The sequence below is a fragment of the Tachypleus tridentatus genome, chromosome 13 (genome assembly GCF_004210375.1).
Source record: "Tachypleus tridentatus isolate NWPU-2018 chromosome 13, ASM421037v1, whole genome shotgun sequence".
NCBI classification, from domain to species: Eukaryota; Metazoa; Arthropoda; class Merostomata; order Xiphosura; family Limulidae; genus Tachypleus; species Tachypleus tridentatus.
In genome coordinates this window covers 179,524,539-179,537,743 of record NC_134837.1, presented here as the reverse complement: position 1 = coordinate 179,537,743, position 13,205 = coordinate 179,524,539, and the positions used below count along the sequence as shown (strand labels likewise).

The 13,205-nt window shown below is 30.3% G+C and overlaps 2 protein-coding genes across 13 annotated transcripts in view; both read right to left on the bottom strand.

Annotated features, from left to right (window-relative positions):
• The window catches only part of LOC143236391 (uncharacterized), a 49,415-nt gene extending 48,370 nt beyond the window's left edge, over positions 1–1,045 (bottom strand). The window contains exons 1-2 of the mRNA XM_076474658.1: positions 985–1,045; positions 86–166 (exon numbers count right to left, since the gene is read on the bottom strand). Coding sequence (XP_076330773.1) covers positions 86–166; positions 985–1,045 — 142 coding nt within the window. The remainder of the gene's footprint in view (positions 1–85; positions 167–984) is intronic.
• A 610-nt stretch (positions 1,046–1,655) lies between these two features.
• Positions 1,656–13,205, bottom strand: part of LOC143240608 (uncharacterized) — an 83,850-nt gene continuing 72,300 nt past the window's right edge. For 9 of the 12 annotated variants that reach the window (XM_076483320.1, XM_076483326.1, XM_076483321.1 and 6 more), the window contains 3 exons: positions 7,533–7,573; positions 3,507–3,529; positions 1,656–1,781 (listed from right to left, as the gene is read on the bottom strand). In XM_076483320.1, coding sequence (XP_076339435.1) covers positions 1,674–1,781; positions 3,507–3,529; positions 7,533–7,573 — 172 coding nt within the window. In that variant the 3' untranslated portion in view covers positions 1,656–1,673. Of the gene's footprint in view, positions 1,782–3,506; positions 3,530–7,532; positions 7,574–12,439; positions 12,552–13,205 lie in introns of all 12 variants that reach the window. The other 3 variants (XR_013021858.1, XR_013021857.1, XR_013021859.1) reach the window with 1 other exon arrangement.

Below are 13,205 nucleotides of genomic sequence, written 5' to 3'. Positions count from 1 at the left end.
AACATAATAATATTCTTAAAATAACAGCTTTAAAGAATTTCTCTATAAATGTAATGGTTTTCAAAATTGTATTGATTCTACATACCAGTTCCATCTTCTGAAAATCCTTGTCTTTTTAAAGTTGCTTTTCGACAAAGCAATTTTGTTTGTAGAGTTTCTCCTCCGACTAAATACAAACATAAAACTTCTTGTATAATAATTTTTTTTATACTTTTACTATTAAGGTGCACAGGTGAGCTTCCAAAACATGGTAAATCTAATACACATTAGTACTGTTACAAACTCCTACTGTAAAAGTAAATTTTGACAGTCAAAAATTATAATCTCATATTACCAACTCAAAATGCATAATTTGTTTTTCTATTAGTAGAATAAAATATGCTCTATTAATCAAGGGTAACAAGGTTTCTTGTTTGAAACCAATGAAATATTATGAAGTTGAAACTTAATGAAAATTTATATATTTTAATGAAGTTAAATAAGCACAAATCATAAGGAAGGACTGTGTTAAAAACAGAAAATCCAACCTCTAATATATTAGTTTTATCCCTATCTCGATGTGTATCCTACTTCTCAGTCATCTCCAAACCCTGGGATACATTTTATAATCTCACATTATAGTTTGTATCTTGTTTCAGCTTGTTAGTTAAGTTATAACAAACTAAATAATTAATCAGAGGTTTGAATTTGATGTTTTTAATGCAGTCCTTGTGATTTTTCTTATTTAACTTCATTAAAATGTATTCATTTCAACAACTTCCACGGTCACCTCCAAACCCTGGGATACATTTTATAATCTCACATTATAGTTTGTACCCTGGGATCTTTTCAGTTAGTGCAGCATTTTTTGTTTAATTCATTCTTGTTTCAGTCTGTTATTTAAGTTGAAACTTAATATGTACTTTTTAAAACAGAAATAAATACTGGATCAGTTAAAAGTGAAATGTTTAAAATGTTTCTCTAGAGCTTCATCAAACTTCTTACCATAAACATGATAACAATTAACCAGACTCTGTGTTATATACCATTTAAATACAAAAGACATTGCACACAAACATGATTCAAAGTTCTTTTGATTTCTCCTACAAATTATGGTTTCTAGTTTGCACAGTAGCTAAAACCATATTATGATAAGTTTTCTTGTAAAATCTTTACATATTTATGTCATACCTTACAGAGAGTAAATTTACATTTGTAATAAAAAGAATTACAAGTTCCAATCCCATGTTTAAGTGAATTTTGACTTGTAAATTACAAAAGTAACTTAGCTTTAAAATAAAAAAACCTTTACATTGTTATGAAAAATATAGATAAAATGTTCTGAGTTTCAGCACTGCCAACATTTAATAAAATTTGAAATTGCATAAAAAATAACCCAACAAAACTATTCAGTTAAGAAATTATATCAAAAACCTTTGATTTTATTTAGACTGAAATGACCAAATTTTGAACCTTTTAAAGTTTTTATTGTCACTATATTTCAATTGTCATTACAATACTGTCAACAATGATCAGATTGAAAATAGGCCTTTGTTTGTTTATATTACAATCACAGATTTTTTCCTCAATATCAAAATATATATATTGCTTATATAAACCTATAATTCCAAAGATTCTAGTAGCTAGTTTTGTATAAGCTGGAGATATGTTTCAGTAATTATATTTTTATAGTATTATCTAAAACAGATTCTTACCAGAGAGGCTAGAACAGCCTGTACTTTTTCTATTTCTGTCTTCAGTATATTTAATGAAGCACCTATCTGTTCAACTGTTACAGGTTGCTACAGAGTAGAAAAATTAAAAAAATATAATAATTCCTAAAAAAAAAGTTTTTCTTATATTAAAGCCTCAAAAAGTATCTTTTTTTGTGCAAGAAAAATGGCTTATTTTGTGAGTTTACTGAAGGGATCACTATAAAAAAACAAAAAACCTTTTATTCAAATTACTTACAAAAAAATGTGTTTATTCTATTTCTTATCTTGAAAATATGCTGCCTAACTTCTTTATTCTAGATAAATAATCTATTTATACAGTAACACATAAATATAAAAATAGATTTTAGTTTGTTTTTTTCTGAATTATAATATATTTAGATGTTCTTAAATATTTCAGCAAACAATTACATCAGATTTGTTTGTTTGGGAATTTCGCACAAAGCTACTCGAGGGCTATCTGTGCTAGCCGTCCCTAATTTAGCAGTGTAAGACTAGGGGAAGGCAGCTAGTCATCACCACCCACCGCCAACTCTTGGGCTACTCTTTACCAACGAATAGTGGGATTGATCGTTACATTATACACCCCCACGGCTGGAAGGGCAAGCATGTTCAGCGCCACGCGGGCGCGAACCCGCGACCCTTGGATTACGAGTCACACGCCTTATGCGCTAGGCCATGCCAGGCCAATTATATCAGAAGCCTCACAAACTGGTTGTTTCAAACATTCTAAGGAAAGTCCTACATCTGCTCTCTTAACACTTTCTAATTTCTGCAAATCCACTGTCACAGTCTGTTTAAAACTTTTTCCATTATCATATAAAGTGAAATATGGCAACTAACTTATAAACTGCTTAATACTGCATGTTCAAAGAGCAGTCAAAACACTGGTGCCCTATTAAAGGTTAACAAAAATGTGATAACTAGAAAGACAATACATCTTAAGATCTTTTCAAGTGTTTTTAAAATATATATCAGAAAATATAAAGTTATGAAAGATGATGCACCTAAACAATAATATATACATTTACAAATGTTGGAAAATAAGCATGCTATATACATTTTGCATGTAATCAGTTTAAGGTATTGACTAAAGTGGCATCTATTGCATAAAATGTAGACATTCATATGTCATATATTAACAAAATCTTAAAAATAAGATGCACAGATAAAAAACAAAACAAAAGACACTTCAGGTCTCAAGTAAAGTCTTACATCTTGTACCAAGCTAAATTTTTAGAGACCATTACAAAACACGAGATTCTTTTAAACGGTCAAAATATATCCTTTTTCTTGTTCTTCATTCAAATTTATTAGGTAATTGTTGAACAACATATTACAAAAAAAATAGTTGATGACTGTTTTTTTGTCAAGCATAAAACTACACAATGGACTAAATGCATTATATCTACTACAAAAATATCCCTTTTATTAAAAAGTGAAGACAGTAATTATTCAAATATATTCATATTTGATGCATCACATTTCAGTTGAAACCACGATTTAAAATGTATCAGGTTTATGGAAAAGAAATGCTGATAGAAGAGGAAAAACCAACCATTTCAAATAATTTTAAAGAAAGTATGCACAATGTAATTTTAAAAAATGATATACAAAAACATTCATTTCATAACATTCACCTAATATATCAACTGAGATGATAGCATAGAGGAGAAGTGCATGTTATTAGAATCTTCTAGGCTTTAAGCCTTACATCATTATTCAATGTGATCAATTAAAAATATTTAAAGCTACTTCTACTACATCATTTTTTTTTAATAAGAGAAAATATACCTTCTCATCTCCAAAAGAGTAAGCTGTAAATAGATAAATAAAAAGAATGTAAAATATTAAAGCTGAGTTTTATACATGTGAACTGTAAATCAGGTTAACATAAAAAGTGTACACATTTACAAAGTCAGTGGGAAATATTAAAACATAAGAGAGTGGCAAATGATTGAGAGTATACAGACTTGCTTTATATTATATTATACATATAATTTTATTATTGTAAATTAAAATCTGTCAAGCATAAATCACGAACATTAAAGCTCTTGCTGCTATTCAGGATATCAACTGTTGTCTAAATGGTTATTTTTTTAATTAACTGAAACAAGACAGTAATAACTAAATAGAAACTTCTGCAAATGAAACAAAAAAGAAAAATAAATGTCTAGCTTCAAATCAAGACACTTTCATTTCGTGGTTCAGTTTTGACTATTATAAAAGTTACAATCGTGAGAACATTTTTGTGATATTTGAAAAGCTAACTCATCAACAAGAGATTCCAAATAACAGCAATATCAAAATAACAAGATGAATCTTAATGCTAGAAATGTATAATCAGTATCAAAATAAACACGTTGCAACTAGCATACTATTTAAGTACTCATTAATACACTTAATGTCAAGTATTATTTTACAGTACTTTATGATAAATGTGTTTTAAATACATGAATATTTTTATAACTTTCTGCAATTATGAGAGACATAAAAATGTAAAAAGAATACGTTGGAGAGTCTGTAGGAATGTTATCACCAAAGACAGTGCAATGGGAGACCACGACACTATTTAGAGAAGCAGTCTATACTGAGTTATTCACTTGTGGCATGGCAGGGATGGGCAGCTAATCCCTTGATGCTTTACCCATGTAGCTTATGGGTGGTATGGTCTGGAATGGATATACGTATAAAGGAACTATTGTAAGGTAGATAACCTTTCAGCAATCTTATGGAACACCCTATCTATATGGTGGTTGTGCAGAGCTGTGGATGAGAAAGTGCAAATTAACATGGCTTTCAGTGGGGTTTTAAGTTAAATAATAACTTGTCAAGGCACCACTCACCAAAGGGCAGGAGCCATGTGAAAATGAGGAAATAAAGATGTCTAAATAAAGTAGGAAAAGAGATAAAAATTACCAGTTGAAGTCACACTGAAGTTTGGAGCAAGGTGAACAAGATAATGGGAGACAAACATAATGGACATGGTCCACATGATAGCTTAGAAAACCTCTTCTAATGAGCAACAAGTGAGGGAAAATGTTAAATGATGAATTTGGTGGGAAGACAAAGAACAATGTACAGGAGGAAGAAGTCAGAGGGGAGAGAGGAGCAGGGATGAGAAAGCAGACCTAACTCACAAGTGTAGATAGGGAAAAAATCATAAAAGTAGGAGGATTCCCAGTAAACAAAAAAAAAAAAAGTGCATATCCTGAATGGTAGTTGTACAGTAACATTACACCATTAGGCCCTTACAAGACACAGCAATCTATTGGGGTGTAGACGAGAGTAAAGATGGGAGATAGAAAACAGAGAAATGATCAGGATAAAGGAAAAGATAGATAGGATGGTAAAAAATAGGTGAAACATCAACTGCAAATAAATTAGATCAACAACCTCAGCAGCCCAAAAGAAAAAGGAAATAAGTCTTAAAAGACAAAAGAAACAAGGAGCACAAGGAAAGTGATTGAAACAAATAAAGAGACAGGGCATGGAAGACTACAGCAAGGTTCCAGTTGAGAAGAGAAGAACACCTGGGAGGCCTCTGAATCTGGAGGAACATATGAGCATAGAGAGAATATGTGAATAAGAAATAGGAGAAAGAAACAAAACATCACAAACCTGAGATACAAAAACTTATAAAAAGACTAAATAAATATTCATGCTGAAGCTGAGAACGAACAGGAAACTCATAATTGCCATCATACTGAACACTGTCAGATAAATCTGAAGGTGCTCAGGAGATGTCAGGGGACAAAGAGTGACCCAAGCAGCATTCAACTCTCCTATCAGACAAAATCAGATTCATAGATGGGCTGCCTGCATCTGACGCCCGATACAGGAGATTGGTTGTTGGTGCTAACCCCGAAGCATTAACACTAACTTCAGAATTCACAGAGGCACAAAACTGTCTAGTGCAGAAAAGCAATTATAATAAACTGGAGAAATGTATAACCAGAACCACCTCAAAGAAGAATAAAAAAAAATGTGTCATATGGGAAGCACAAAAGAAAACATCTGTATTTAAAGCTGCCAAACAAGAAGTGAAGGTTTGACCCTGAAGTGTATAAGGGAGTCACATGCATCATGTGAGAATTCTATACTACAATTGGTTAGTAGATGATCCATGTTGATTTCTGTGAGAAACATCTTGGAATGTAATAATTCCAACAAGGTAGAAAGCACAAGGCTTGCAGCATGCGTAAATAAAACGTTCACATATAGAGGGCAGCACTAAAGAGTAGCTAATCTTGTGAGTAGAGGTAAGCACTATTTTGGAATTATAAATTTATTTTCTTACTTTGTCATTAATTTTCTATTACAGAAACTTGAAACACATTGAAGACAACACTGAAAAATCATTGTCATCCCACATCTCATGTATTTGAACATTTTCATGACATACAAAATATAATCAACAGAAGTTTAAAATTTGTTTTACAGAAAGAAAAATACTTAAAAACAGGAAATTAAAGAAACTTTCCAAATTACAGAATTAAAATCATTATTAAACATAAATATAATTTGTATTTAAATATTTTCAATCACATGACCACACCACCTTGGGATATTTAGTGTGCCACTTGTTAATGTTTTGTTATCACCTGATGATGTCATGTTAACTGGATGAAATAGTGATGCTTTAAGTTCTCTTTATAAATTTCATTTTTAGCTGTTTTCAACTTGTCGTCATTAATTCTTTTACAATAGAATTTCCTCATTTCATTCAATTTTTGTGTAAACATGTAACAGAAGGTACTTATTAATTTTAAAAACAATTAAAAGGAACTTAAAATTATTACAAATATTATAAAAAACTCATTTTCTGTACATAAGATATTATATAAGTTACACAAAATACTAGCTCTCAATACTAAAGCTACTGGTAACAACTGCATTATAAATTTTCATGAAAGATGTAAAAATAGTCTTGAAAACAGGATATACATATACCTTGTTTATAAAATGAGAAAACAGCTAACATCCAGTGAATATGTTTAACTCAAAACATGTACAATGAATATTCTAAAAGTGTTTAAAACATTGTTTTTTCATATATTGAGTTGAGGATTGATATGAGCTGCATGAAGTTATATAGAAAAACTACTCAGCGAATTATAAAGCTGTAAGCCATCTTCATTTAAATAAAATAAAAAAAACATTTGGTGTAAACACAGTAGTATCACTGTGATTCATTTGATCACTTCAGATTTCAACCTAAGTCCTGTCAAATGCCAGAAAAATACTCTACAAGCTAAGCTAAAGCATTAACCTTAAAGTGCTTCCTAATAAGGTATTTTGTAATAACTCAAACTACCAGTTTCCAGTTTTTCTTGTGGTAGTTTATTATTATTATTATTTTAGTATTAGTTTCTTGACTTGGATTCAAACCTGAAAATTATTGGATACCATGTAAATTCTTTGTGGAGTTATATGGTTAAATGACTAGTATTTGTGAGCAATAAATATTTATTTAAGCATTTAACAATGTTTTTAAACCATTAACTACCTTCTTCCCCTCTCACAACAAGACCTCAAACCAAATTTCAGGGTCAAGGAATGTCCACAAGTTTGGAGTAATTTTTTCATACAGTAATCTAACATTTATTATTATTATTATTCTTTCCTTGGGTCAAATACAAATTTGAGAACTCTCAGACAGCAAGTAACTGCTTTATGGTAACTGAATTAAATGATTGACTCACAGGCACTTAAATAATGCACTTTTTCTTTTTTAACTACTACAATAGTTTACTGGCAAAATAGTAGTAACTGTGTAAATTAAACTTAATAATACCTACGAAGAATATTCATACTTACCTTGGTAACCTTCAAGGACTCTTGCTGCTTCAGTATTGAGCCTAAAAGTGATAAAATAATTTACATTTTTCAACTGAAAGATCTTAAACCAAACTCTGTACTTTTTTTTAGTGAACATTTAATGTAATACAAACTTAGTCATCAATATTAAACAAAACTTTCTTTAACTGTGATTAAAAGTAAGTTTAAGTGGAATATAAACTTCATATGCTTCTTAACTAAGTCATGATGTATGGAAAAACAAATGAAGAATAACGATTGTTTGATAGATTGTTTAGACAGAGTATTCCTGATGAAGCTTTGTAGAATGGACAGCAACTGCCTGTTGTAGAGACACAAGTGTAGAGGATGACATTTTGAAAGTCTTCCACCTTTCATCTTGAGGACCTGAAAATGAAAGGCAAAGGACTTTCAAAACGTCAAGCTGTACACATGTCTCCACAACAGGCAGTTGCAGTCCATTCTACAAAGTTTCAAAAATAATGACATTCATTTATCTTGTACATTTCTTTGTTGCCTGAAATAAAACTGGAGTAATTCTAAATTGAACAACTATAATATATTTCTGCTCTAAAATCATATCAATATATAGCATGTACTAACTTATAAACACAAATATATACATATAATAGATACATGCATATTCTGAGAAATTACATTACACAGATGATATAAAAATAATTATGTTTTAAGTATATATTAAACTAAAAATAAATTACCAAATAAGACTCAGACTACTAATATAATTTTTGAACAATAATGTCAGATCTAGCCTTAACAGTACATACAAAAATATTTTATATTACAAAAATTTTTACTTACAAATATTCTAGATAATAATAAAAGAGTTGAAATTAGCTAAAACACTAAAAAATTTATCACACAAAAGCTTGAAGTATTAAACTTAGAAGCAATGTTCTACTGCCACTTTAACATGTAAACATAATCAAAATACAGAAAACAACTGAATGATAAACAGAACTGCTAATATTTTAAGTTTTGACAAAACAAAATTATTGTTATACGATGGTATTCATCACCCTCGTCAGTTCACTTATATGCTAATCAAACATCTAACATCACATCATATGATTTAATATGCAAGTAATATTAAGTTTACACTATACAATAGGGAGAGCAAATTTCATAACTCTCCAGTTTATATTTCACTTTAACAAACAGACTGGTCACAATGAACAGCATTGGAAGTACAGAACTGGACTGATAAAGTCTAATACTTTAAAAGAGCTTTTTATAGAGCATCTTTTGTTTCTGGAGTAACTTTATGAGAAGTGACATGTCTGATAAGAATCCCATACACTAGTAATAAGAGGCCAATGTGAAAATCACTCCATTAACTCATTCCACACTTTTTTCTTAGCACACTGATGATAATTATCATTTATTAAGCTTAAGACAAGACTACTGAACCCAACAAATTGTAGAACAAAGAGTTGTATGGTGTGGTACCTATCATCTATCATACCTTTTTTATAGTTTCTGATTATGCAATATGCATCACATTCTAGTATGTGTGAAGTAGATCTCGTTCCAGATTCCCTCCAAATGAGTATAAAGCGTTATCTGGATGTAAGGTCAACTATAACTTTTCTGTATAAAGAATACTTCTACACATGTTGTCAGTCCACTGCATGTTTTTGGCACTACTACAGGTGAGCTGTTTTGGACACAGTGGTATATGGGTCAGCTTTATTAAGTATGTTTCTAACCAGCTTTACAATGATAGTGTTAAATTTTGCAACAAAAATCTAACCAAGTCTCAAATGTATAATGGTAGAAAGTCAGAAGGAAAAGTATGAGATCATCTACTGTGTTTTAGGCAATTACATAATTTGTGCAAATGTCCATATAACTAACATCATTCCAGAAGAAGTTTCACATTCTACTAACAATACTTTACAATATTTGTGGTCAATTATAAGTCGCTATTATTGGCTGACTTCCATTCAACCAATGGTTCTTACATGAGTGATATATCCAAGCATTTTCTATATGCAGTATATGTTAAATGACTAATCACATTTCAGGTCACGTGACTAATCATCAGATGCCTGATTTGCATCACAAGAAAGGGTGCAATGACTACTGTTAGTTGCTCTAAAAAAAATTTAAATTACATACTTTAGTTATTATTCAGTTGTGTCATATCAAAACACACATAAAATATTCAATATAGGTTTGCATGCATGCATTTACACATGTATATATTATTACATGTGCATTTTAACCTATATATTAAATACATTCATTACAGATTAACAATATTTCTAAATTAATTTTGAACATTCCAAAATACCACCAAACTTCAATTGTAAAATTATCTGAAATTTACAGTTGTTTTGCTAAACTCTATAAGATACTATATAAAAACAACATCAAATACACTTTACTGAGTTTAGTGCCATTTCTAATAACTCAATAAACCATCAAATACAGTCTGTTATGATGGCGTAATGATAAATTTTAAACTGATATGGTATTTGGTAAAACAAGTTGTTGATGCCAGTAATGTGATGTATTTACTGAAGAACATTATTAAGATATTAAACAGAAGCAACATCTGTTGTGAGGTCCTACACGTAAAGTGTCCAAAGTCTGCCAATAAATATCTTGTAATACTAAATGAATTTTTGGCACAAGTTATGGACCTGTATATGCAAAGCTTTTTGTACATTTTGAGAATCCTAAACAATTCTGGTGTTACATATTTATTTTACTACTACCAATACCACAATCTTCCAATTTCTTATGCCACTGTTATGTCTACTTACTTGTATACTAGATTGAACTTAAGTTCTATATATAATATTTCCTACATGTAGGAAGTTTTTCTGTTACTTTATTTGTGAATGTAAAGGCAAATGTACAGTGCAGTGAATGTAAGTAATGAATAACAGATTGTGGTCTATGAATCTGTTCTCAATTATTAGGAATAACTTTTAGCAAGTGTTTTAAACACATAAGAAAAATGCTTTCAACATTGGTTAAGGAGTGTTTAAACTAAGAAACTTTAACCCCGTCTCTTGTACCTCCATCTAACTATCACACACTTTATGGATCTGCATGTTTATAAATGTACTTACTGTGTGCTGTAAAGTATAAATAATAATTACAAAAGAATGTTCAACATCTAGGATGAGTGCCCAGGCCATAGAAACTCCCTTCTACTATCACTCCTGATGTTCTATATGACAGTTCTGGTTATTAATTGTAGTGCTATTTCGACTTTAGGAGGTATTTGTACAACACACAGAGACCAGTGTTGTCCTTCACTCATTTCAGTAAATAAAAAAGCAACAACAAGATGCAACTGCAAGTGGTATAGCACAAACTTTCATTTCTACTTGCAAATGGAGCTGACATGTTGATTTGAATGCGTAGCAGAAGGCTTTATCTTGAAGAAGTCTTACCTTATTAGCATCTAGTCTACATAAAGATAATCTTTCCTCATGGACAGCATATCACCATATTAGCCTCATATGAAGTAGAATCCAACTTGGCATGTTTTTCTGACACTGTAGATCTTTAACTTAATATAATAGTTGTGACCTGCAATTATCATTAACGCTTGGAAAAACTTTTAAGTCATGCTACATACAATTTTTAAAATGTTGTCTGGGCTTTTAAAGATTTTTCAGTAGACACATAATTCATCCAGTGCAATGACACACACTGACTTATCACAAGTCAGATATTTACAACTTGTCACAGTTGGCCCTGTAACTATATATGGTAACTGGGAGAAGTTTCTGAACATAGTTTGTCACTTCTACAACATTATTTTAGTTATAGTTCTAAATGAGGCCTCTCTTTATCTGCAATGGACCAGTAAAGATGTTTAACTTCATTCATTTTGTTTAGCATGCAACTGTTCTTGATTTGCATGGAATAATTGTTGACCAATAATATGTTACAGCTAGTTATTTATATTTCTAGTTTATAGATAAAATTCAAAATTTAAATTAAGTAAACCTAACTTTTACATCAAAATATTACACTCACATAATTTAATCAAAAAAGTACACCAAGACTTCTAGCCTGGTAAGTGTTAATTTAATGCTACATAAAAATGTTCCATTTTTGAGTTTTCAGGCTTGGCATACCATGTATGGCACTGAACAAAATTATCTGAAGTTTATCCTGAAGAACTAATACCTTGGAAAAATAGACTAAAATAACAAAATTGTAGAGAGATACTACAGAAGCCTTCAGGTCATAATTACAATTATTTTAGTCAACTAAATGTTTAATTCTGTCACCAGGTGTGGAAATATTCAATGAATCATATTTGTTTCACTACAGCAATACAAAACTTACAATGTTCTAAGTACATGTAATGAGCTTTTTAATGCTAACAAATGTGGTCCACTTCAACATGGATTGTGAGCTTCAATAAAAATTGACAATGTACATAAGTAGAATCCATTTAAAAGAAAAATTAAGTTCTTCATATATTATGCATGCATGCATTAAATAAAAACTGTTTTCAAAATTTAAGATGAAATATCACAAGACATTACATGCAATATGGCAAGCAAACACCAAGTAAAAAGAAAACCTAATCATTTTACTTCTTTGTACTTTGGCAATCATGCTGGCATGTTTCATGCAAAATGTGTGTTTGTGTGTGTATATATATACACATGCATGCACACATAACATAAATTTGTGCTTCAAGGAGAAACAAACAGCAATCTGTTTCGTGCACTATGTATATATATAAGCCAGGATATGATGATGGCTAAAACAATTCATACCCATCATGCAAAAGAACAGGTACATATCACAAAATGTGTACGAAAAAGCAAACCTGTAGGCATACAGTGCAGTAACATTGTTTCTTAACAAATCAAATTGAGCATGCTAACACCTGAAGAGCTCACTACCTGACAGTCTGTTGTTTAGCTGTTGAACTAGAGCACTGAGATACACAGCTGCCCATTGTCATTAAGCCTCACTCTAGAGAATCTCCACTCATGTCCTTTGTGTCATAATTTTCTGAAACAATTAACCATTTGTTATATTGCTACAACCAAGCACTACTGTTACAATACACCACTGTAGGAGACTGTATGAATTTTTTTACATAAAATTAATTTAAATGTCTCAAGGAAATGAAAATATAAACAAGTTACATAAATGTTAATAAGTTACACTTAACTGTTATTTCATTTTAATGATAAGTTTATTTTTAGTACTTATTGACTATTTATGAATTTTTGTAATTTTATTTATTGCATTATTCATGAAATTGGTTTTCTAGCTTGTGAACAAACTTAACTGATTTGACAATAATTCATCATATTACATAGTTGTGTATTTATTTCAAACTCACTTTTATAAAAGTGACCATTTGAATAAACCAATTTCAATTTAGTTAAATGTAAAATTACAAAAAACAACAACAAATTATTTACAGTTAAGATACTATTGAATTAATAGAGATCTTACTCGAGTAAACCTGTGAAATAATCAGTGTATTATTCTGCACTGGATTATACGGAGAAAATGCAGTTTCTTTCGAATATCAGTGCTGGATAATTAGTATTAACTTTAGCAAACGTTAAACCAAAGAACGTAATTTTCGAGATATACTATTAATACAATTATTAGACTCTCAAAAAAAAAAAAAAAAAACTTTACCAAGAAAAT